At 42.2% G+C, this 26,950-nt stretch overlaps 1 protein-coding gene, 1 long non-coding RNA gene and 1 pseudogene across 6 annotated transcripts; 1 reads left to right on the plus strand and 2 right to left on the minus strand.

Moving 5' to 3' along the window:
* The first annotated feature begins 1,341 nt into the window (after positions 1-1,341).
* LOC125539636 (uncharacterized) lies at positions 1,342-7,245 on the plus strand. 4 transcript variants are annotated; one of them, XR_015617335.1, is made up of 4 exons: positions 1,342-1,573; positions 2,247-2,320; positions 4,250-4,481; positions 7,108-7,245. It is a non-coding gene; the product is annotated as an uncharacterized LOC125539636 (long non-coding RNA). The 4 variants fall into 4 exon arrangements; XR_015617334.1 differs by having other exon boundaries at positions 1,342-1,569; XR_007296917.2 differs by lacking the exon at positions 7,108-7,245 and adding an exon at positions 5,459-5,597 and having other exon boundaries at positions 1,342-1,569.
* On the minus strand, positions 3,716-4,541 carry LOC147986625 (norbelladine synthase-like). Its single transcript, XM_087544838.1, has 2 exons — positions 4,258-4,541; positions 3,716-4,156 (listed from the first exon to the last, which is right to left on the minus strand). The coding sequence occupies exons 1-2, from the start codon at positions 4,439-4,441 to the stop codon at positions 3,843-3,845; spliced, it is 498 nt and encodes a 165-aa protein (XP_087400964.1). The 5' UTR covers positions 4,442-4,541; the 3' UTR covers positions 3,716-3,842.
* LOC125539635 (norbelladine synthase-like) lies at positions 4,630-8,177 on the minus strand (annotated as a pseudogene). Its single transcript, XR_015617333.1, has 4 exons — positions 7,116-8,177; positions 6,704-7,014; positions 5,492-5,699; positions 4,630-5,357 (listed from the first exon to the last, which is right to left on the minus strand). The product of XR_015617333.1 is annotated as a norbelladine synthase-like (transcript).
* Between the last annotated feature and the right edge of the window lie 18,773 nt (positions 8,178-26,950).

A 26,950-nucleotide genomic window follows, 5' to 3' on the forward strand; every position in this document is an offset into this window, starting at 1 on the left:
GGATAACCAATACACCAGACATCATCTAACAGAAATATAGGCGCAAAATGCAATAAGAACACATAGCACTCGTTGAGACTTGGAAAACATTTGTAAAACTTTTTAAAAAAAAATTGCGAACAGTTTTGAAATGCCAACCTTTTGATATTCCAAAGTCTTTTTTTGAAAAGTGAATCATTTTTGTAAATCCATTTTTTCTAAAAACAGAGCGAAAAAATGCGAACTTTTTTGAAATTACCGAATATTTCCTGAGATTGTGAATAGTTTATAATTTTGGAACACAAATTTGAAACAAGAACATTTTGTAAATTCAGAACAAAAAGTTAAAAATGTGATTTTTTTTTAAAAATGCAAACAAAATACGTATTGGTATGCTTTTTTGGAAATCTAAACAAAATTTGAAACATTGGAACATTTTTTGAAATTGCAAACAAAATGTTGAAACCGTGTGCTTATTTGAAGCATGAACATTTTTATGAAAAAATGTGAACAAATTTTGAAAACACGAACATTTTTTTAGTAAAATGCAAACATTTTTTTAAATACCCCAAACATATTGTGAATTTGTGAACAAACTTTAAAAACATGAACAAACTTCGAAAACAAGAAGAATTATTGAAATTCCCGAAAATTTTCTTAATTTGTGAACAAAATTTAAAAATATGAACATTTTTTGAATTTGTGAACACAATTTTAAAATGGGAACAGTTTTTGACATTCTTGAAGAAAATTCTAAAATGAAAATATTTTGTCAAATGTTGGGCAAATTTAGCAAATTATAAAAAAAATCGAAATTTGGAACATTTTTTGACAATAAGGGAACAACTTTTGAAATTCTAAACTTTTTTGAATGTTGAACATTTTTTCTATTTCCGGCCAAAAACTGAAAATAGGAACATTTTGTGAAATTTGGAACAGCATTTGGAAAATATGATTTTTTAAATAATTTCTGAACATATTTTGAAAAATGAAAAACTGAAAAAAGTAAAAGAAGAAAGTTAAAAAAAGAAAAGAAAAATAGAAACATAAAAATAAGCAAAAAAAGAACAAACAAAAGGAAAAAACAAAAAAAAACCAAAAAGCCAAAAAGCCGGGAAAGCCCGAAAGGAAACAGCGCAGGAAAAAACCCGGTTCAGGGAAGGTTCCCAAAACCGTTGGCCGCATATCAAGTGGGCCGGCCCATGTCTGCTCGCTCGCATACTTGCGAAATCCCGACAATTCGCCGCAGAGAGCGGCCGATAGGGTTTTCCACGTATAGGTTTGGCGGAGGGGAGGGATCTGGGCCAGGACCAGGCGGTTAGTTCAATATATTAGAGACACGAGGCCGTTACAACTGGAGGCCCAAGCCCAAGTAATCGTCACGCTGCTCATCGGCATTCTTCGGCCAATTCGCTCGACCCCGACCAAAACCCTAGCCGCCGGGGCCGGCCAGCTCCGTCGCGGCGTCGGCGGATCTCGTTTCGACGAGGCGAGGCAACTGGATGGGATTCTTGATTCATCTGAGGCCATACCGAGTGATGCTTCCACCTAATCTCGCCGATATGATATGTCAAAAATGTCGTTGGAATGGTAGGTAGGTTCATGTATTGAAGTTCTATATTGATGTACTTTCTCTATTACCTGTCAGTGTTCCGTTTATTACTTCTGAATCAGTTCATGTTGTCTGTGTATTGGGCATGGGTCATCCCTAAATTAAGGACAAGGTTCTATAAATCTGCTGCTATAATTTGGTGCTTTAAGATTTTAGCATTGCCCCAAATTCTTTTTACAACTTTTGGAAGCTAATTTCTTCAAAATTAATCTCTGCTCTGAATATTAATTCCAGCTGAATATGGATGTTTTTTTATGGCCCACTTCATGTATGCCTTAAATAAAAATATCCGCAAAGGGGAAGACAACAGAGATGGAAGATACACAACCATGCCTGCATTTCTTTATGCGTAACCACTACCATCTCTTGCATTTCATCTGCATGGTAGTCTTCGACCCTTATTTTGAGGCTTTGGTTTGTTGAATTATCATTAGTAGCATATCGAGATATGTATACTGGTAGAGTTTGTGCTAACACTGCCAAATTGCACTTTGAGAAAACCACAGTGCTTCCTTGATGTTTGAACAATTAACTCTGCTTTTCCCCTGCCATCTTATAATTAGCAAAGCACATAGTCGCTTTTCAAGTACAGACCTCAACTCCACATAGTTTTATGCAGCCCATACTGATTTTAATATGCTTCTCGGTCTTGCAGGTTCTTTTATGCATTGAGTGCATCAACTTGAATCCAATTTGAGCTTGAAGGAAGCTGATACTTGGCCTGCCAAGGTATGTCCGTAAAAATACTACTCCTATGTCATATTTCTATGTGTTAATTAGATAAATGCCACTCCGATTATGGCGATTCATAAAAATGCCACTGCAATTTCCAAACTTTGAAAAATGCCACTGCAACTATTTTATTACTCCAAAGGGTAAAAACACCCAAACTTCAATTCCTCCAATGTACTCCAAAATTCAGCCTCAAGATGCCTGTGACCTGAGAAGGCCACAACTGAGTTGTGCAAGCACTCCACTACACCAAAGGACTTTGTCATTCACTGCCGTGTTGGCTGTTTCTACAGTGTCGATGGACACAATGAGCCTGGAAAGGTAAATCTACAGAATGGCTCAGACTTCCACCAACCATCTGCATGCAGAGATGCAGAAACAGTGTGGTCTGCGTGGAGACCATTGTTGTGCTGCAGTAGGTTAAAGCGTTAAATATTTAAGTGTTGCCAAGGTCTAGATGGATAAGTGTTCTGAATAGTTTGTTGTATGGCATACATTGATAATACAAAAGCTGGCTTGAAGCTGGTGAAACTGCTACTCAAGGAGGCGTTTTGTGTTGGAGGCGATGGGTATTATGCCTTCCAAGGATGCTGTGTTGGCTGAGTATTTGTTTTCTACTGCTGGGTGTCTTGTTTACCAATTGGGGAGCTCCCATGAGGTGTTCCTTTTATACAAGATATAGAATGACTGAGCACCAAAACAAAGTTTTTTGTATCTTCTCTTGCCACTTTCTAGTTCCTGAATTTTACTGCCTTTAATTTCTTGCATCACTATTGTTTCTCTACATTTAGCTTAGCATCTCAAGTATTGCATTTCTTTGAAGTGTTTTATCCTTTAAATAATTGAACACTTTAAAATGTTTTATACCGAGAATAGCACGGTGGTAAGACCTCCACGAGTAGGACTAAGGGCTTGAACCTTGGTTCTCACAAAAGAAGGCCGCTTGCTGAGTTTGTTCCATGTGCGTATTAGGTGGAGCCATTGCTCTTGACGCAAAAAGCAATGCATCCAGGTTTCTTCCCCCAAAATTTTGTTTAGTGTTTTATACTACGAACATTGGATCAAGCCATTTTAGAACAAACAAATATGTAATACTCACTGCAAGCTTGTGTATGTGATATATTCTGGATGTGAATATTGTGATGTAAATGATTGGCCTAGGCTCAATATTTTCTGCTGAAGGTAGATCGCAAAGTTCCATTCAGATGGAAATTTTGGTACTCTGGGCTTCTGGCAATGGGTAGCCTGGGCTTTTGTTTTATCATCTAGCCATTCTTTTTCCAAAAACTTAAAATCAACCCTTTTAGCACTGCACTCATTTGACGCATCATTATTGCATCCCCAAAATTGTATCCTTTTGAGAACCATCGAAATCATATACTTGGCTATGCATGACGGCAAATGGCAACAATATCGTATAATTATCCAAGAAATATAAAAAGTAATACAGTGAATAACAAGATATAAAGAAAATTGCTCTGAACTTGTTTTACACTTGGGGGTGGGGGTTGCTTTGTTCTTATGCTGTTTCTTCACAAGCTTGTTCAGCGCTTTTCTGTGTCTTGATATACTCTGTGATTGCCTCAGCCAGGCAAGCTAGTGCACTGGTACTGACAAAGGATGTGTTGCCTGTCTTCTCGTCATCAACTTCATATTCGATGGTTGACCTTATTGTAGATGTTTTATCGGTTTGCCCTATAATCTCAATTCTCATCAAATATTTCTGAAATCCATAATCTAGAAGGCCTCCTTCTACTATTATGGCCTCCTTGACATAGTTTTCATGGTCAATCTTGATGAACTTTTCCTTTTGATATTCTAATGGAGCAACCCCTAGCAACACGGACCACGGAAATTGAAATTACTGAAGCTGATGCATATATTACGAAGCCAAAAAAAAGGCATAACTGAAGTGCATGTGTTCAGGTTCTAACCATGAGAAAAGGTGAGATGCAAAACTGTCCCAACACCGCCATCTCCTTCAACAAGCTCGGCCTTTTTGAAGATATCGGGAAGCAATTGAGGAACAACCTGGCTAATACGGAGACCTCGATACATCTCCCATACCTCCGCCGTGGGGAGGCCTGTCTCGAAGTCATGGCAAAGGCTACCTTTCATTGCTTCTATGAGCTCTGGGTGGAATGCCAAAGATTGCACGGTGAGTTCTAGCTTCTCGGTACACAGATTTATAGGTCATTACATTCTTAGAATATGTGGCTGACAGATTGAGGTGACACCCCCAGAACATGACAAGTCTGAATAGACAATGCGCTGTTTATATGATATAGTTAAAAATAAGGTGCCAGGTCTGCTTTCGCAAAAAAAAAGGTGCCAGGCCTGCCAGGTTGCCATCAATCTGAGTTACATCTTATCTGTATTTGGCTTGACTGGTCATAATAACAACAAAATGCCTATGCACGAGTATCTTTTTCGAGGAAAGGCAGCTGCACTGCTTTAATTGTCTATATGATGTAACCAACCATAAGGTGCCATGTCACCATCAATCTAAGTTATATCTTGTCCTCGTTTGGCTTAACTGGCCTTAAGAACAAAATGCCTATGAATGAGACTCGTTTCCTAGTATGTGATGATACATCATGAAATTTAAGGTAAATTTTATCATCAAAAAGAGTTACCCTAGCTTCATTAACGATAGGAAGTTAAGGTACATGGACCGCACAATATCTGTGTATCACTATGGGTGGCGTTCATATGCTCAAACATACTATCCTATTATGTTTCATCATTAGTCTGATCTGGCTCTCAAATTCGCACATAATATTTGTGCAAGGAAAATAACATGGAATCAGACTTTTATCTGTCAGTATAGACACATTTTGCGTTGAGTTATTGCAAGAATTAATTGCTCTGAGCAATCTTCTGCTACTTGATGTATCCTGCAATTTTCTCAGCAGTTGCAGCCATAGGTGCGGCACTAACCATACCTTCAAGCTCAGGGTTCCCTTCATCAATCTCATACTCAATAGTCGATCTTATTACTCAAGAACTGGGTCCTTTCCCAATGAATTCAAACCTGACCATGTAATAGAGGAACCCGAGCTTCAGAATGTCTCCGTTGATCATTTCTGCTTCCTTGATGTAGTTTTCATTGTCGACCTTGCTGAATTTCTCCAGGCCAGGAATCCCTAGCAAGCAGCAAGCAGTTACTTCGCCAGTATACTCATTCGCAGCATCGCTCTGGTCTCTGGCCAGTCATGTTTGCAGATTGTGGTGTTCAACTTTGGCGGACTAGAAATGACACCGTTTTCAACAGAATACAGACTCCCACTGTGGTGATCAAAGTCAGTATTTGTGACAACCTTAGGCTGTGGAACTGCCCTTCAAGGAAGGATTCAGAAAAGACCACGCTTCTTGCCTGGGTCAACAAATTTACAGTCGAATAGGGCATATTTTCCAGTTTTCAATTCAGCCTTCGGCCAGTTCTTTTGTGGTTTCTATTCTGTTCTCGTTCGTTTGGTTCTTCGTTCCATCTTTTGGCTGTTCCCAGACCCCCAGTCTGTGCCCCTCTTTGTGCTTCCCGCCCCCTGTGGCTTTTCTGAATATAAGGTAGGGAGCTCTACCTTCTCTAAAAAAATATTTTAAGTATTTTATACTGAAATATCTTTTTTTAAATAAATGCATAGAGTTAAGTCAGTTTAGAAACAAAAAAGATGCAATACTTCATGCAAACTTGTATGTGCCCCTTGTATGTGAGATCATATTTTGGAATTTGGATGTGAATATGTGATGTACATAATTAGATTAGGCCCAAGAATTCCTGCTGAAGGTTGATCGTGAAATTCATTCAGACGGGAACTTTGGCAACCTGGGCTTCTTGCAAAAGGATATAGCCTGGGATTTTGTTTTATCAGCTATGTATTTTCCCAAGAGTATGAAATTGACCCTTTTTACCATCACATCATCTTCACCCTTAAGCGAATCATTGACGACCTCATACTCTGGACGCACCGGATCAAGAAGCCGGCGCACAAACAGGCCGCCTCCTTATGGCGTTCCTATTTCTTATCACGATTACACGTGCTTATGTAATTCACCTTTGTAATCAGGCAAACGTTGGGTTACAAAATTGAGAAATATAATCAGGTGGAGCCCCCCCCCCCCCCCCTCTCCCCCGCATCACACTCATTTGATGCTTGATGCACCATTATTGTGTCCCCAAAGTTGCATCCTGTTGAGAACCATCGAAATCATCGACTACACATGACTGTAAATCGCAACCGCCCAAGATCATATAACCATCCAATATATATACAGTGAATAACAAGTCCAAGATCTACAAACAGCAATACAGCGAATAACAAGCTATAAAGGAAGTTGCTCTGAACTTATTTTACATTGTGGGAAATGCTTTGTTCTTACAACGTTTCTTCACGAGCTTGCTCAACGCTTTTTCTGTGCCTTGATATACTTTGTGATGGCCTCAGCAATATGAGCTACACCACTGGTACTGACGAAGGAAGCGTTATCTGTCTTGTCGTCATCAATTTCATATTCAATGGTTGATCTTATTGTGGATGTCTCATCTGTTTGCCCTATAATCTCATATCGTACCAAACATTTCTGAAATCCATGATCTAGAACGCCTCCTTCTACTACTAGTGCCTCTTTGACATAGTTTTCATTGTCAATCTTGATGAACTTTTCTTTTTGATATTCGAATCCAGGAATTCCTAGCAACATCAATCACCAAAATGAAATTACCTGAAGCTGATGCATATATTGTGAAAGCCAAGAAAAGGCATAACTGAAGTGTTTGTGTTCAGGTGCTAACCAGGAGAGTAGGTGAGATGCAAAACTGTTCTGACGCCGCCATCTCCATCAACAAGCTCGACCTTTTTGAGCATATCGGGAAGCAATTCAGGGGCCAACTGGCCAATACGGAGGCCTCCATAGATCTCCCATACATCGGCTGCGGGGAGGCCTGTCTCGAACTCATGGCAGAGGCTCCCTTTCATTGGCTGTGTGTCTTGCCAAAGATTGCACAGTGAGTTCTAGCCTCTCGCTACATGGATTTTTTTTTCTGTGTAGAACACAAGTCATCGCAGTTGTTGGAATATGTGGCTGACAGGCTGAGATGTCACCGCCAGAACATTACAGTGTGAATAGACAATCTATGTTAAAAGAAACCTGGTGTTTATATGATATAGTCAACCGGAAGGTTTGCTTGTCTACTTGTTTCCCTATTCACGATGTCTTAAGAAAACACTAAGTTGTGTGATTTTATTAATATTAATAATAATTGTTTTATTAGTACTCTGATTGCTCCTCCCGCCACTAGTTCGGAGTCGTGTGATATTATTGCCGCTTTGCTAAATCTCGTTATGAAAGAACAATTTTTTGGTAGTCCTAATAAAGATGTTGCATGCCATCTTAACACTTTCGTTAAATTGTGTGACACACAAAAGAAAAAAGATATGGATAATGATATTGTCAAATTGAAATTATTTCCATTCTCATTATGAGACCGCGCTAAAACTTGGTTTTCATCTTTACCATGTAATAGCATTGATTCTTGGGATAAGTGTGAAAATGCTTTTATTGCCAAGTATTTTTCTCCCGCGAAAATTATTTCTCTTAGAAATTAAATTATGAATTTTAAGCAACTTGAATATGAACATGTTGCCCAATCTTGGAAGATGATGAAATTAATGATAAGAAATTATGTGCCCGTTGATTTCATTATTCTTGATATTGATTGCAATCTGTCTTGTCCCATAATACTTGGTAGATCGTTCTTACGAACCATAGGTGTGATTATTGATATGACAGAAGGAAATACTCCCTCCGTTTCTTTTTAGTCCGCATATAAGGTTTGGTCAAAGTCAAGCTTTGTAGAGTTTGATTAATTTTATATTAAAAAATATAAACATTCACAATATGAAATCAATATTATCAGATGCACCATAAAACGTATTTTCATACTATGTTGTTTTAGTATTGTAGATGTTCATATTTTTTTATATAAATTTGGTCAAACTTTGTGTAGTTTGACTTTGACCAAATCTTATATGCGGAGTAAAAAGAAACGGAGGCAGTATAAGATTTCAATTTCCATTAAAGAAGGGTATGGAACACTTCCCTAGAAAGAAAATTAAGCCACTATATGAATCCATTATGAGGGCCACCTATGAAATCAATTTGAAAGATGACAACACTTGAAACTATGCATTACGCCTTAGCTAGGGGCTTAAAACAATAGTGCTAGTTGGGAGACAACCCAATAGTTATCTTTAATTTTCTTGTTCTTTTTCTATTTTTGAGTGTGCACATAGTTATGCTACTGTTATGGTTGTGTTTTAATTAGTGTTTGTGCCAAGTAAAGCCTTTGGGATGATTTGGATGATAATTGATTTGATTCTGTGAAAAAAATAAAAACTTTTGCGCCCAATAGAAGAATTGTTTAAATACAAACTTCCCACGTTATCCTATTTTTTTTAGAATTCCCAAAGTTACAGAAGTATAGTCATAATTCAGGTTACTATAGACTATTTTTGACAGATTCTGTTTTCGTTGCATTGTTTGCTTGTTTTGATGAAACTATGGATTGTATCGGGGTATAAGCCATGGAGAAGTTGAAATACAGTAGGTATAATGCAATAATAAAATATGGATGGATTGACAATAGTACCTAAAGTTTGTAATTTGGTTATTATACTAACGGATCTCACAAAGGTTTTGTTGAGTTTGTGTGCTGAAGGTTTCAAGTTTTGAGTGAGACCATGATGGATGAAGGAATAAGGAGTGTGAAGAGTCTAAGCTTGGGGATGCCCGAGGTACCCTAAGGTAATATTCAAGGGCTCCCATGAGCCTAAGCTCGGGGGTGCCCTGGAAGGTATCCCCTCTTTCTTCTACCAACCATCTGTAACATTACTTGGAGTTATATTTTTATTCATCACATGATATGAGTTTTGTTTGAAGCGTTGTGTATTATATGAGTCTTTGCTTTGTTTGCCTTTTAGTTTGTCACAATCATCCTTGTTGGACACACCTATTTGAGATGGACACACATTTATCGTGATTTGTTAAAATACTCCATGTGCTTCCACCACTAGGGAAAAGCCTAGCAGTAGCATAGGTCAAATGCCTAGCAGTAGCACGGGCACCTGCGCTACTAGTAAGGCGCTACTGCTATACCTACTTAACAGTAGCGTTGTCCAAACCAGCGTTACTGCTAAGTGGCTTAGCAGTAGTGTTTTCCTGTCCAGCGCTGCTGCTAATTAGCTGTAGCGCTTGTTTACTGCGCTGCTGCTTCCTGCTAAAGAGTGCTACTACTATATTTTCACATTTTTTGGGTACGTATTTGCGATGTTTTGTACAGGTTCTATGCAGTATTCTAATCGTATCATAAACATGCAATATGCACACATAATAGTCTCATCATATCATCCAACACAAATCATGTCGTCACATCATAATCATGATATAGCGATACAAGTTAACTGACATGTCTCATCATACATAATGTAGTACTTCTTGAGGCGCCGGTTCGAATCCTTCTCTCGCACTAGCGTGAACCTAAACTAACTATTTTCCGCTTCGGCGCTGCCATCGAACCCTCTCTGGCTATCGCTCGGAAACCGATACACATGGGCCTGACACTTAGGCCACTCGTCGTATACTCCTGAAACCTTCCCTACGTTCACGGCGTAGCACTTCTTCGCCATCGATGAGCTATGTACCTGCATTGTCACATGATTCGACAATATGCAACATAATATATAGTTGAGCAACAGAAAGAGACAGAGCTAGCAAAAATAGAAGCAACGTATCATAAACATAATAACAAAGTTCATCATACCCAAACTACCCTAACTAGAGTGCCTCTAGACTAGTTGAGGAGGACGGTCTAAGTACATCACAAAGTTTCGTTGTGCATAAATTCAAAGATTCATCATAGAGAAAGTAGTGACTAAACGAACACATTGTCATCGTCAATCAATCCAACATGTCGTGCCAACCATCTAAATCAGGGAGGAAGTCCCCGAGTGAAGTGAAAGGCTTCAGGTCGAGACGTTGAGCGGACGCGTGTTTGGACGTCTTCCCGCGACATTTGCCCTTCTTTCTAGAACATTCTTGTTTTTTCGAGGACCGCCTTCATGATGATTTGAGCAAGTTCACGCCGGATGTGATAGAACTTAGCTCAGAGTCGATGATCCGGGACATTTCCTAGATTCTTTGCCCATTGCAGAATATCGGCATCGCTGGATCTAGGTGACATGCGAAGGTTCTGGTGATCCCGTTTGTACTCCAGCATGTGGTGGAGGACATAGAATCCATCACCGAGAGTACCTCTCGGTTGCTGGATGCAGCAGAAGTCGGTCTTATGCTGAAGCAGGGCGCGCGGTTCCTTGTCTTCTTGATCATGATCTCTCCACCCCGTAGGTTGTAGCTTATGATAGCACTGTCGAGAACAGACTTGATGTGGGCGTAATCCTTTTTCTTCATGTTCTTCGACGAATCCAAGTAAAGAGCATGGGAGAATCGGGGGTAAATGATGATGAGGATGGCGTGCCCGTCACTGCGCAAAGTAAGTACACCTCAAATTAGCCTCCACACGTGCAAATGAATGATTGAAATTGAAGGAAGGATATCCGCGGATGACTTACATGGGATGATAAGGCAGGAGAATCATCTCCTTGTCCTTATTGCCGACCATGAAATTGGTGATTTAGTTCCTTGCTTATTCACGGTGCTCTTGGCAGAATGCCAAGAAGACCTTGTGCATGAAGTATGGGCCAACGACATAGATATAAGGTATTTGCTCAATCCTGATGATGTAGTTCATGTACAAGGCAAAAAGGCGGACAAGCATAAAATCCAGCTTTTTCAAGTGAAACATGTCGAAGATGTAATCAAATCGAAGGAAGAACTTTTCCGCGGGGAATGTGTCGACATACAACCTTTGTTGCGACATGTTAACCACGTAGAGCGGGTATCCTAGATTTTTTGAGGCGATCAGGCTTTTCTCTCCCCGCAACATATCGTCATGAAGTCTCCTTAGATCGTCGTATATGGCCTCTACCACTGCCTTAGGTAGGATCGGATCACCGGGGATATGGTATTTCGCTGCACCTATGATAGGTATACGGTCTTCAACCCGAGGTTGCGGAGGCGGCCAACTCATAGAAGCAGCTTTGCCTTTCTTGGGTCTCTTCCTATGCTTCTTTGCTACTGGAGGTGAGCCTATCATACGTTCATCCTCTGGCAATTCAAGCACCAACTCATCACGCTCAAACCCTGAGTACTCATACTGCCGAGCCATCAATCCTCCGTCGTCATAGGCGCCGGTATTGAGATACTATAGAGGGTCATCATCCTCGTTGATGGCATCGTGCATTGCTTCTTCGACGACGTCGACGTCATCAACCACTAATGGAGCCTCTTCCTCACCCGGCACGACATGCGACACTAATTGGGTAGGTGGGGTGTTGGTGTTCATACCTTGCTGAGGCTACTTGGTCGTGGGTGTTCTCCCGGCCGCCTCCAGACGAAGCAGACTCTTCGGCCACAACAGGACCCAACTCCTGCAATCGCTAAGCCATTGCGGGGTCTCATCGTCATCTCCCCCTAGTGCTACCGGAGGAGCCAAATTCTCGTGGACCGGTTTGACACTGGCCACGGAAACCTTGAAGACGTCAGGGGGGATCGGTCGGCTGTGGAACAATTCCTCTTTCGGCTTCACTATCGTCGCATTTCCCACGTCCACCTTCTGGCCGCTGATGGTGTACAATATGGTGCACGGGGTTACGTCGGCCTGCAAATACATGTCTGCACCGTGGGACATCCGAAAGGCAACGGAAACGGGAGATTATACATATATTGAAGAGGGCCGGTGTGATAGGTACCGTGGGGGCGTCGAGCTTAGCCAAAGATGAAGCCCCGCCGAGCACGCCAGAGATGGAGGACGGGCTGCTATGAGTAGGTGCGGTTGTAGGTGCAGGAGCAGGTGCGGTTGCAGGTGCAGGAGTAGGTGTGGGAGCAGGTGCGGTTGCGCTAGCAGGTGCTGGTGCAATGCTAAACAAGCTGCTCCTGAAGAAGTTGGAAAGGGGAAAGTCCACTGCCTCTTTATCTGGATTTTGCTTGCTCCAATTAACGATAGCTGGAATCAAGACACTATACAAAGCTGCCATTTCCTATCTTGCGGCAGCTACCGTTGCTTTGACAGTCTCAGCTGATTTCTTACCAACCTCAATCTCAACCTTCTTGTCGATATTTTCTTCGTTTAACCTCCGTCTTTCCTTTCTCACGGTAGTACTTCTTCCACGTGGCGTCGTCTCCGACGCTGTGCACGCATCCATACGACGGCCGAGTGTCCATCGAGAGTCCTTTCAATATGTTCAAGGCCCGGTTGAATGGGGTGTCCCACTTGGGCCTCACCAATGCCTCAGACGGTGAGTCGCCTTCCGCCGCAATCCTGTGCTGCTCTTTCTGCAAAAGGAATGTGTATCATTTACAAATGTGACTAAATGTGCAGTCGAATTGATCAAAAGCTAAAATTAGGGGGTAAATTAATAATTATTAGCAGTCTCATGAACTCCTTCATGACCGCGTCTGTATTGAAAACCTTGTTGACTGGGTCCCAACGGTACCGGGCCCTGATGATGTCACACTCCTTCGGGACGGTGAACTCCGCCAAGGGGTCTGGGATCCCCAGACTTTCGCGTTCTGCGTCCTCCTTGGCCCATATGGGCCTCTTCCCCGCGTAACCACGGCTTCCGAGGTGGTGGCACCCCATGTTCCTCTCTTGAAGCCCCTTCATGTACTCCGACTTTTCTTTGGCAGCTTCGGCAACACAAGCCTTCTTGAATATTTCGAACTGCTCTTCCGTAATTGTCGGATTATCCTTTACAATCTCGGAGTAGGGTTCCTCTTTGTCGATGATCCGACGTTTCACCCTTACTTTCCAGGCGGACAACGCGCCGCTAAACTTGCCCATGGCGCGTCTGTTTATCTTCTTCATTGATGGGTCTTGCCACGGTCGAGTATATTTGATTTCATCCCGGTCCGGGAACAAAAATTCATGGTGCATCTTCGTTAGGAGGGAGTGCTCCATATTTGGTATCTTCTTTAATTTCCCATCGTTGATGATGGCGGTTCCCCGTAGGATGCAACCTATTTGATTGCCATAGCACATGCGCGCTTCCGTAGCTTCTTTTGGCTCGAAATTGCCGGAGTCCACCTTCGTGACCACCAGTCTAGTAGTGTTGAGCTGGTTTGGGCATCGTATCCTCTTCGGTTTCGGTTCTATATCAGCTACTTCGCCAGTCTTGGCACCGTCTCGGTGCCGGTGTCGGTCTCAGTGCCAGTCTCACCGGTCTTAGTCTCGGATGTGACAGGTGGGCACTACAACAACTGTTGCTCCTTGACATAGTTTAAATAGGTGTCTGCCGCCTCATAAACATTGCAATCACCAGAACCCTATCCTTCATCATTACTAGCCATGTTTCTTATGATTAAATCTATTCAATTAATTCTAGACCTAATAAAATGAATAATGACATAAAAAAGGCCTATGTTTTGTAGGAATGTTGATTCGTTCCTGTTGCGGCAAATCCCAGGCACTCGATATGTCCTAGTTTTGCTACAAAGTGGACAAATCGAGCGCCTGAAATTTGCCGGAATGGAAATGAATCAACATTTCGGCAAAACATAGGCCACTCGGAATCATTCCCTACAAACAACAAAAGGCCACTCGGGCACAATCGAACCACTTCAATGTTGCATATAATAGGACCACTTAAGAACCTGTACATGAGCAACTACAACAGTAGATATACATGAGAAAACACTATTGAGGAATTTGCATATAACATGACCACTTCAAGAAAATCTACACAAATCTCATGCTCTCTCAAACTCAATTCAAAAACCAAATATAGATGGATGAACCCTAGAAACCTAGAACTTTACATATTTCTACCCTAAATTGCTGTCCTAATAAAAATTATGTCCTAATATAAATTATGAACCCTAAAACTCAATTTTTGTCCTGAATTTCAAATTATGAACCCTAGAACTCAATTCAAATCATGTCCTAAATTTCCGTCATAATAAAAAATCAATATCTACAAGTACTAAATTATATTTTTATATTGATTTTTCTCTAAACTAAACACCACTGCCCTAATTAACATCTAGTTAAACCCTACTATCCTAACATTTCTAGTTAGACCCTACCGCCCTAGTACTTAAGCATCTACAAGTACTAACTAATTAGATGAAGCCTAGCTAGCTACTTAAACATCTACAACTACTTAAGCACCCATTGATGAACCTTAGGAATTATACAACTACTTAAGCATACATTGGGTGTAGAACAACTATACAAGTGCTTAAGCAACTATACAACCCTAAAATATATTTAGTTAACTACTTAAGCATATAAAAATTTCACTTAAAAATTATATTTAGTTAACTACTTAAGCATATACAAATTTGTCCTAAAAATTATATTTAGTTAACTACACTGGGTGCACAACAACTATACACAACTAAATCATCTACAAGTACTAGCTAATTTGATAAACCCTAACTAATTAGATGAACCCTAGCTAATTTTATGAACCCTAAAATTTGATGAACCCTGGGAATCCTAGCTAGGCAAAGGTATGAGAGGAGGAGGAGGAGGAGGAGTAGGCGTGCTCACCTTGGGCGCCGACGGAGTTAGGGAGTAGGAGGAGGCAGAGCGACCGATGGAGGGGCGCGCGACGTTGAGGTTGGGGTCGGGGATCGGGCACGCGGCGAGGGCGGGCACCATACGGCCACCGAGGGGAGCAGACGGCGTGTGGAGGGCAACGGGAGGGTGCGCGGAGGCCGACGGTGATGTAGGACGACGACGGCGGTGACAACAGAGGGAGGATTTGGGGGAAGTGGCCCAGGGGGGGGGGGGAGGAAAACCGTGCGGGGGTTAAGTAAAAAATAGCGGTAGCGCCTGCTCAAAAAAGTGCTATAGCTAAATTAGCTATAGCGTTGGCGACCAGAATGCGCTACTGCTATAGGCAATAACTACTTATTTCCCCTTTTCTTTTCTTTTCCTTTCTTTTCTTTTTTCCTTTTCTTTTTTCCTTTTCTTATTTACTTTCATTTTTCCTTTCTCCTTTATTTAAGGAACTTATCTATAGCGGGGGTATACAGAACGCGCTACTGCTATATTAGTGATACGTCTCCGTCGTATCTATAATTTTTGATTGTTCCATGCCAACATTATACAACTTCCATATACTTTTGGCAACTTTTTATACTATTTTTGGGACTAACATATTGATCCAGTGCCCAGTGCCAGTTCCTGTCTCTTGCATGTTTTATGTTTCGCAGAATATCCATATCAAACGGATTCCAAACGGGATAAAAACGGACGGAGATTATTTTTGGAATATTCGGAGAATATGGGAAGGAAAATCCACGCGAGACAGTGCCCGAGGGAGGCACGAGGCAGGGGGCACGCCCCACCCCCTGGGCGCGCCCCTGACCCTCGTGGGCCCCCCATAAGGCGGTTCATGCCCTTCTTCGACCGCAAGAAAGCTAATTTTTGGGAAAAAATCACGGCGAAGGTTTCAATCCAATCGGAGTTACGGATCTCCATATATACACGAAACGGTGAAAGGGCAGGAGAACAGAACGCAGAAACAGAGAGAGACAGAGAGACAGATCCAATCTCGAAGGGGCTCTCGCCCCTCCCACGCCATGGAGGCCAAGGACCAGAGGGGAAACCCTTCTCCCATCTAGGGAGGAGGTCAAGGAAGAAGAAGACGAAGGGCCCCCTCTCCCCTTCTCTTCCAGTGGCGTCGGAACGTTGCCGTGGCCATCATCATCACCGCAATCTTCACCAACAACTTCACCGCCATCATCACCAACTCTCCCCCCCTCTATGCAGCGGTGTAACCTCTCTCTTACCCGCTGTAATCTCTACTTAAACATGGTGCTCAACGCTATATATTATTTCCCAATGATGTATGGCTATCCTATGATGTTTGAGTAGATCCGTTTTGTCCTATGGGCTATTTGATGATCAAGATTGGTTTGAGTTGCATGTTTTATTATTGGTGTTGTCCTATGGTGCTCTCCGTGTCGCGCAAGCGTGAGGGATTCTCGCTGTAGGGTTTTCAATATGTTCATGATTTGCTTATGGTGGGTGGCATGAGTGATAGAAGCACAGACCCGAGTAAGTAGGTTGTTTGCGTATGGGATAAAGAGGACTTGATACTTTAATGCTGTGGTTGGGTTTTACCTTAATGATCTTTAGTAGTTGCGGATGCTTGCTAGAGTTCCAATCATAAGTGCATATGATCCAAGTAGAGAAAGTATGTTAGCTTATGCCTCTCCCTCTTATAAAATTGCAATAATGATTACCGGTCTAGTTATCGATTGCCTAGGGACAAATAACTTTCTCGTAACAAAAAGCTCTTTACTAAAACTAACTTAGTTGTGTCTTTACCTAAACAGCCCCTACTTTTTATTTACGTAATCTTTATTATCTTGCAAACCTATCCAACAACACCTACAAAGTACTTCTAGTTTCATACTTGTTCTAGGTAAAGCGAACGTCAAGCGTGCGTAGAGTTGTATCGGTGGTCGATAGAACTTGAGGGAATATTTGTTCTACCTTTAGCTCCTCGTTGGGTTCGACACTCTTACTTATCGAAAGAGTCTACAATTGATCCCTTATACTTATGGGTTATCAATTAGCTATAGAGCTTGTTCTGTACAAACGCTATTGCTACGCCTTTCTCCTTTAATTTTCTTTTCTTTTATTTTCCTTTACATTTTCTTTTTTCCTTTCTCCTTTTTCTATTTCTTTCATTTTCATTTACTTTTCTATCTGTTTTTCATTTTATTTTATTTTCATTAGCAGTAGCGCTTTCCCAAAAAACGTGGTAGCGCATTTCCCCTAAGATCACTACTAGTATTCCTAGCCTGCCGAGAACACTGTGGGAATTGTAGTAGTAGCGCTTTTTCCTGTAGAGGCACTACTACTACCACAATAATTGTAGCGTGTTTCTTGACCCAGCGCTACGGGTAAATAGCAACAGTGCTTTCTTTTGACCATCGCTACTGATAATCCTCTGTGTATAAGGTTTTCCTTAGTAGTGTTCACTTATATCTTTTGAGCTAGGCAGTTGCTCTAGTACTTCACTTATACCTTTTTGAGCACGACGATGATTATATTTTGAATAAATACATGCACTCTCATGCTTCACTTATATTATTTTGAGAGTTGATAATAGTGATGGTGGTATGCACAAGATATGAATTTGGTCCTAATGTGATGGATATTCAAGAAGGATATAATAAAAACTTTCATATACTGAATATGATAAGCTTGATTCCTTGCAATAGTTTTGCGATATGAAGATGATAATATGTGAGTGGTACTAGTGAGTAATTGTGGTTTAGTAAGAATATTGCTGTTAAGGTTTGTGATTCCCTATGCATGCACATAAAGTCAATAGTTGTGCAATAAAGTTATATCCTACTTATGGTGCGTTATTCAGTGTTAGTTATGTTCAATGCATGTTTATGGATGTTTTTGTTTTTCGGTTGGTCGCTTCTCAATCTATTTGCTAGCCTCCATTTGTACTAAGCAGGAATGCTGCTTGTGCATCCAATTCCTTAAATCTTAAGTTGTGCCATATGAGTCCACCATACCTACCTATATGCAGTATTTACATGTCGTTCCAAGTTAATTTGCATGTGCCAACTCTAATCATTCAAAATAATTTTCCGTTTTGTGTGCCCGTACCGCTCATGAAGCGACAAGGGGTAGCCAATATCTTTCATGCTAGGCGGGTATTCTCACGATGAGTGTTTATTCACTTGTCATTGCATGAGAAAGTAGCAGGTAATAGGGATGCCCAGTCCCACAATGAATAAATAATAATAATAAATTCTTTGGAAAGTTGAAAGTTTGGAAGGCACCCGTGGATACGGCTAGCCATGGATTGTGAAAGAATTAACTTTATTTTCTGTTTGGGAACCGCCTATAATGTGTCTAGCATGAAAGATGCTGGGAACTTTCGATCGTGACGTTGACAAGAAAAGCATGCCTCTCAAAATAATTTTATCTCTCTATTTTAAACTTTGAGCTCTGGCACCTCTACAAATCTCTGCTTCCCTCTGCAAAGGGCTTATCTATTTTAATTTTATGCAATTTTATTTTAAATTTGAGTCTTCACCTTCTCTTATAAACACCAACTAGGGAGCACTATTTTCATACTTGTGCATTGGATGTAGTTAATATTGAGCGTGTTCCATGAATGGATCAATGATTGAGCATGACGGGCTAGGGATAACTTTCTTTAGCGTTGATATTTTGAAAGATACGATTATTTGTTGGTATCCTTGGGTATTTATATCTTTATGTCAAACTACAGACTGTTGCTTTGAATCATTCAGATCTCAATATTTATTCCACAAAGGAAAGATTACATGATGAATATGATAGGTAGCATTCCACACAAAAAATTATGTTTTTATCATTTACCTACTCGAGGATGAGTAGGAATTAAGCTTGGGGGTGCTTGATACGTCTCCAACGTATCTATAATTTTTTATTGTTCCATGCTATTGTAGTACCAATCTTGGATGTTTTATATGCAATTATATATCATTTTTTTGGGACTAACCAATTAACTTAGTGCCAAGTGTCGGTTGCTATTTTTTGTCTGTTTTTGGTTTTCTAGAATATGAGTACCAAACGAAGTCGAAATGCCATGAAATTTTTTGGAGATTTTTTTCTGGACAAAAGAGACCCTGGAAGCTTCGGGGGGGGGGGGGGTGAAGATGAAGGAGTAGCCCACAAGGCACCAGGGCGCACCCAGGGGGTAGGCGCACCCTGGTGGCTTGTGGGGCCCATGTTTGGCTATTTGCCCTAATTCCACCTCTAAATTCTCAAAATTCAAGAAACCAACAGAGAGAGCCACCCAAAATACTTTTTCCGCCACTGCAAGCTTACGTTCTCTAGATATCCCATCTAGGGCCTTTTCTCGCACTCTACCAGAGGGGGAATCAACCACGAAAGGGCTCTACATCAACCTTGCTGCCCCTCCTATGATGTGTGAGTATTTTACCACAGACCTACAGGTCCATAGTTAGTAGGTAGATGGCCTTTTCTCTCTCTTTGGTCTTCGATACAATGTTCTCCTTGATGTTCTTGGAGATCTATTCGATGTAATCGCTTTTTGCAGTGTGTTTGTTGGGATCCGAATTGTCAGTTTATGATAAGATTATATATGAATATTATTTGAGTATTCTCTGAATTGTTTTATGCATGATTATTATAGCTTTATATTTCTCTCCGATTTATTGATTTGGTTTGGCTAACTAGATTGATTTTTATTGCAATGGGAGAGGTGCTTTGTGATGGGTTCAATATTGCGGTGCTCAATCCCAGTGACAGAAAGGGACATGACACAATTTGTATTGTTTCCATTAAGGATAAAATGATGGATTTATTCATATTAATTGAGTTTACTTTCTCTACATCATGGCATCTTGCTTAAGGCATTACTCTGTTCTTTATGAACTTAATACTCTAGATGCATGTTGGTTAGCGGTCGATGTGTGGAGTAATAGTAGTAGATGCAGTAAGGAGTCGGTCTACTTGTCTCAGACGTGATGCCTCTATACATGATCATTGCCTTAGATAACATCATGATTATTCACTTTTCTATCAATTGCCCAACAGTAATTTGTTTACCCACCGTATGCTATCTTCTAGAGGGAATCCTCTAGGGAAAACTATGTCCCCTGGGCCTATCTAAATCATATATTAAAATCTGAAAATATATTTATGCACTTTTTATCACGTTATTTTATTTTTTGTTTTATTTATTTATCTATCACTACGAGATTTGATCCTTGCAATTAACCGCTAAGGGATTGACAACCCCTTGTTTGCGTTGTGTGTTTGTTATTTTGTGTGTAGGTACTGCTAACGAGTTGTTGAGTGATTCTCCAACTGGATTGATAACCATGGTTTCTAACCGAGGGAAATATTTATCTCTATTGTACTGCATCATCCCCTCTTCTTCGGCGAAATCCCAACGCAACTCACAAGTAGCATGCCCCCAGGCTTGTGGGCCCCTTGTGGCACCTCTTGACCTAATCTCAACTCTATAAATACCCAAATATTCCCCCAACATTAGAGATCCACCCGAAATACTTTTCCACCGCTGCAAGTTTTTTTTCTCATGAGATCCCATATGGAGGCCTTTCCCGACACTCTGCCGGAGGGCGGATCGACCACGGAGGGGCTCTACATCAACCTTGATGCCCTTCAGATGATGTGTGAGTAGTTTACCATAGAGCTACGAGTCCATAGCTAGTAGCTAGATGTCTTCTTCTCTCTCTCTCTCTGATCTTCAATGCAATGTTCTCCTTGATGTTCTTGGGGATCTATTCGATGTAATCACTTTTTGCGGTGTGTTTGTTGGGATCCGATGAATTGTGAGTTTATGATCAGATTATCTATGAATATTATTTGAGTCTTCTCTGAACTCTTTTATGCATGATTAGTATAGCTTTGTATTTCTCTCCGATCTATTGATTTTGTTTGGCTAACTAGATTGATTTTCTTGCAATGAGATATGTGCTTTGTGATGGGTTCGATCTTGTGGTGCTCAATCCCAGTGACAAAAGGGACATGACATGTATTTGTATCATTGCCATTAAGGATAAAAATATGGGGTTTATTCATATTAATTGACTTTGTCTACATCATGTCATCTTGCTTAAGGCGTTACTCTGTTCTTTATGAACTTAATACTCTAGATGCATGTTGGATAGCGGTCGATCACTATTGCAGGATGCTGCTAACGCGACACTACGACCTGAGACCCTTTGACAAAACTATTTGCGATGCATTAATCACAAACGGTGGTGTAAAAACGTTAAAAAAATGCAAAACGTTTGCGATGAATGATACATCAAACACAGTTCCGATTTTAGTTGCGTGTGCGATGCGGGGCATACAGTTGATCCATATGAACTATTTGTGATGAGACAGAACAACAAATAAGGGCAGCCAGATCAAGGTGTGTGCAATATACGACATACAGTTCGCTCCGATGAACCATTTGATCAAGGTGAACACAAATGATTCAGCGTAACAAGATGTGTGTGATACCCGACAAACAGGTTGGTAATCAGAATTGTGTGCGATCATTATAGACAGCCCATACGGTCTTTTTTGTGAATTGTGTGCTCGTCAGGGCACACAGTTCAAGAAACCAACCCATGGGCGATAATGTAGAAGATTTCTGCCGTATACGTATTACTAACCGTCAACGATGAGATGGACAGTATAATTAAACAAAGGACGCTTAATTTAGTCCTTCTTGTTGTTGTTGTTGTTGTTGTTGTTGTTGTTGTTGTTGTTGGATGGCCCCGCGACATCGTCTTGGCGAGGACGCTTCTTGCCGCTGGCCGTTGGCTTTTCATCGCCGCCGCCGTTGTCATCGTCGTTGTTGTCATCGTACTCCTCCTCCTCGTTCAACCATTCCTCCTCCTCCTCATCATCGTCCTCTTCTTCGTCCTCCGGCGGCTCCTCGTTCGTCTGGTTGTTGTCTGACGACTCTGGAGGCGGCTTCCCTTCCATTATCTAGATATAATCGAGGTCTGGGCTCGATGCCGGACTCATGGAAGACGAGCAGGATGATTCCGATGTTGACCTATCATCGGGCGCCAGATTGCTGGCTGAGCTGTCGTCCTCATTGTCGCTCGACATGGCTGGGGCCGTATAAAAACCACGAGAAAGCGAAATTGCAGAGTGTGTGCAAGTGCGTAGCGCGGCCTGCCGAGGACGATGAAGATGGTGGACACTTAATCAAGGTATGCAGAGAAGAGGAAATGCAAATTGAAGCGGGGGTTGACGTATTATCTAACCGCTGATATAATCAACCACAATTATTTGTACCCAGTCGCTCCAAATTCCTGGGGTTGCGTAGTTCTCAACGTGATAATTAATTACGCACACGCGTTGGAGCATCCAAATATGAAACAAGCATTTTTCGCAGTACTTCTACTCGCTCCGTACCGGCAACCTAGGTGGGGGGGGGGATGAGAGAACTTGATGATTACTCTCTCCGTCCCAAAATAAGTGACTCAACATTGCACTAACTTTAGTACAAAGTTGAGTCACTTATTTTGGGACAGAGGGAGTATTTGGTAATCAATACCATTGCGTGCAAAGAATTGACCATTGCATGCATGTTATGCTAAGTAGTTTGAAGTCATTGAGTGCATACTAGCCACAAGACTCCTATTGGCTGGTTTCTTTTTTCAGGACAAAAACAAGGAATGAGTTTTGGGATTATGCACCGGTACTGGTATGAATGGAGTAGGATAGTTGGCAAGCAATACATTGAGCTCTTCTTATTGATGAAGCCAGTAATAATCAAACTACAAAGGAAAAGAAAAAAGAAAAAGGAAAATATCTGCATGAATCTTCGCGTAACATCAATGGCATAAGACCTAGATGTGCATTACTTAGAGCATATCTAGTTGTGCTTTAGCAATACTGTCAAACAAAACCCCTAATCATCATTGCAAATAACGCATAGAACATGGCTAATGCGACAACCACAACTACACATGCTAGTTCCTTCTTGTCTCTTGCTTTCATCTGTTGCCTATGATTGATTCTTTTTTGCTTCATCGTACTGATTGTATATTCCGAGCCCTGCCATGCCATTCTTCATCTAGCAAGTTAACAAAGGCACAAGCATCATATCCCTGTCAATGTTAAATAATATTCAGGATGAGCGGTGGCACTAACTCAAGTAAAATGATGAACTTAGCACTAACCTCTAAGGGGCAACTGAGAAACCGCCTGCCAATGTCGAATCCCTCCATGCATACACGTCGAGCAGGAGTGTGCCCATGCACACAACTCAGCTTTTGGTACTTCTCGGTGGCGCAAAACTCGGAGTCGAACTCATGTTGCGGGAGTCTAGAGTCATTCTCCGGATCCGGTGGCAGATCGCTTTCCTGGTGGGGGGGTGTCATTCAGCACGGATTCAACAAGGAGCTACTTTGGACATGCTAAAAAAGATCGGGATAGATTGGAACCTGTCAGGATGATTCAGATCCGTAGTACACCTGCCTTCTCATAACCTTAGGCAAGTGCTCGGCGGCGACCGCCGTTGTGGCGGCGCTGCCGAGAGTGGCGATACGAGCAGGAGCAGCCGCACCGAAACCATCAGCACCACTCGTCCGCATTCCCCCAATGTCAGCGCCGCATGAGGGAATTTGGAGGCTATTTAGGGATTTGGGGGAAATGGGTAAACTGTGGGGATAAGCTAACGGCAAGGAACTACTTATAGCACTATAGTTGTATACGGCACACTGTTTATACATGTCATTTGTGTTAGGTATTACAACTTCACACATGATTTCCACACCAAACCGTGTGAGAAGACAACAAAGGTGAGACATGGTTGCCATTATAAACTGTATGTGATGTACTACCCTGTACATATAATTGAGTTACAGTGATACCGTGTAAACAACCACTCCGCGGATATCCGTCAAAAAATAAAACAGCCACTCCGCAGATAGAGATGGCGGCGGCGGCCTAGGCAGCGACTACCGGATAAGAGGTCAATCCTCGGTCGGTGGGCGGTGGCGGCGTCATAGGAGGTCAATCCTCGATCTGCGGTAGGAGATAGGAGGAGCTCAACCATCAAGGTCAGCAGCGGCGTGATTGGAGCACATCCATCGTGGTCGATGGCGGGATAGTGGAGGTCGAACTTCAGGCGACAGCCGCACTAAGCTTTGCTCCTCGACCATGCTGTCTTAGCGTGCCGCCGCATCGCGCTTCTCTGTCTGCTAGGTGGAGGTCGCCGCGCGACTAATTAATTAAGGTATTCTTTTCGTGAGTGGCTTAATTAAGGTATTCAATTCCTAAGGGTAGTGTTGTAGTACTCTGCATGTAAATTGACTGGCCATTAATTTTTGTCATTGCACGTCTAGATAACAATATGGAGCGCCCTTAGAAATTATGAAAATAAAGCCATGTGATTTGTGCACACATCTTTGGGCATCATTTAATCCGTGTATTAATGTTGTTTTGTTTTTAATTACCATTCGTGTGGTGCAGATGGAACGATCTCAATGGATGAAGAATTGGAGAACCACATATTTTATCAGTGGCGTGACAGAGTTCATGAATTTGGCTGAAAGTACAAAGAGGAGAATTGGTGACGCGGATTACTTCCTGTGTCCATGTACTCATTGTGCCAATATAGAGTCACGTGAAGTTGGAGATGTCCAGTGGCTCTTACTCTCTCGGGGATTCATGGATGGATATACACGTTGGACCAGACAGGGTGAAGAGCAGGTCATGGATGAATATACCCAGGGCTGCGAGATGCCAAACCCCAGTCAGTGTCACATGGATGTTGAATCTAACATCGGGGCAGAGACTTCAAGCTACCAATGGAACACCGGAAAGCCGAAATGCCCACTGGAAAACCAAGACGTCGACCCAGATGACGACGATCTTGATATGCAAGATTTTGCTGCTATGATTGCAGATTTCAGGGGACCAAAAAAGGATATGATTGGGTACAAGGATCTTCCAACCATTGATGCAGACTCCAAGAAAGAATTGTATCCAGGTTGCAAAAAGAAATATTCCAAGTTGAGTGCCACCCTAGCGCTTCTCAGATTTAAAGCAGCAAACGGTCTATCAAACAAGGGCTTCACAGAGATGTTAGTTTTTTTCAAAGAAATTCTTCCGCAAGATAATTGCTCCCCAGAAGCATGAACGAAGCGAAGAAAATTGTTTGCCCATTGGAACTTGAAGTACAGAAGATACACGCTTGTGTGAATGATTGTATATTGTACCATGGTGAGTACAAAGATTTGCGTGCATGTCCCACATGCAAACATGCATGATACAAGCGCAAAAGAGCAAATGACAAGTACAAATTGGACGACGAGATCAAGTCAGGAATCCCGTTCAAGGTTGTTTGGTACTTGCCTTTAATTCCAAGGTTGAGGCATTTTTTTGGAAACCCTAGAGAGGCAAAGAGGTTGTGGTAGCATCATGATAAGAGAAATGCAGATAAATATATGAGGCACCCGAAAGATGGGGCTCAGTGGGAATTAATCTACAACAAGTTTGAAGACTTTGCCAAGGATCCTAGAAGTATAAGGCTCGGGGAGTGTACTGACGGGATGAATCCTTTTGGCGATATGAGCACCAATCACAGCACATGGCAGGTGTTTCTATGCATATATAACCTAGCTCCTTGGTTGTGTATGAAGAAAAAATACATTATGATGTCAGTGATTATCCAAGGCCCGAAGCAACCTGGAAATGACATCGACATTTACTTTGAGCTACTGGTAGAAGAACTGCTGATAGTGTGGATAGATGCGCTAGCTGTAAAAATTTATGATGCTTACAAAAAGGAGATTTTCGATCTACATGCGATGCAGGTCCACACCATTCAAGATATGCTGGCATTAGGCAACACATCGGGGTAGAAAACAAAGGGAGATGTAGGGTGTGTCACATGCATGGATAGGACAGCTAGCAGATTTCTTCCCAACTCGCGCAAAACCATGTATTTGCATCATCATAGGTTCTAACGGAGAAATCACCCATACCGAAAGATGAAAGCTGAATTTGATGGTACGACAGAGGTAGATGTGGGCCTAAGACCCTAGGATGGTATTGGGAAACATTGCATGGAAAACAAAAAATTCTACGCACACGCAAGATCTATCCTTGGAGATGCATAGCAACGAGGGGGAGAGTGTGTCTATCTACCCTCGTAGACCGTAAGCAGAAGAATTTAGTAACGTGGTTGATGTAGTCGAACTTCTTCGCGTCCAACCGATCAAGTACCGAACGTACGACACCTCCATGTTTTGCACACGTTCAGCTCGGTGACGTCCTCTGCCTTCTTGATCCAGCAAGACGGGGAGGTAGTATATGAGTTCCGAAAGCATGATGGTGTGGTGACGGTGATGGTGAAGTAATCTCCGCAGGGCTTTGCCTAAGCACTACGGAAAAATGACTAGGGGTGTAAACGGTGGAAGGGGGCGCCGCGCACGGCTAGGCAATTGTCTGTTGTGTGCTATGCGCCCCCTCCCCCCCCCCACATATATATATATATATATAGGTGGGAGGGAGGGAGGAGCAGCCAAAGGGGGCACCCAAGTAGGAGGAATCCTACTTGGGGTCTCTCCCAAGCCGTGCCCCGGCCCCGTGCCTTATATAGGTGCGGGGGAAAGGCAGGGGAGGGTGGCGTCCCCCCTTTCCTTCCTCCCATGAGAGGGAAAGGCAGGAGGGGCTAGCCCTCCCCCTTTCCTTCCCTAGGGCTGGCCGACTAGGGAGAGGGGCACACCAGCCCCCTGTGGGCTGGTCTGTCCCTCCCTTGGCCCATTAAGCCCATAACACCTACCAGGGATGTCCGGAACCCCTTCCGGTAACCCGATGGCGACCCGGTGCATCCCGAAACCCTTCCGGTGTCCGAATACCTTCGTCCTATATATCAATCTTTACCTCTCGACCATTTGGAGACTCCTTGCCATGTTCATGATCTCATCCGGGACTCCCAACAACATTCGGTCACCAAATCATATAACTCATATAAC

This window comes from Triticum urartu, chromosome 2A (assembly GCF_056163025.1).
Source record: "Triticum urartu cultivar PI428250 chromosome 2A, HENAU_Tu73, whole genome shotgun sequence".
In the NCBI taxonomy this organism is placed as follows: Eukaryota; Viridiplantae; Streptophyta; class Magnoliopsida; order Poales; family Poaceae; genus Triticum; species Triticum urartu.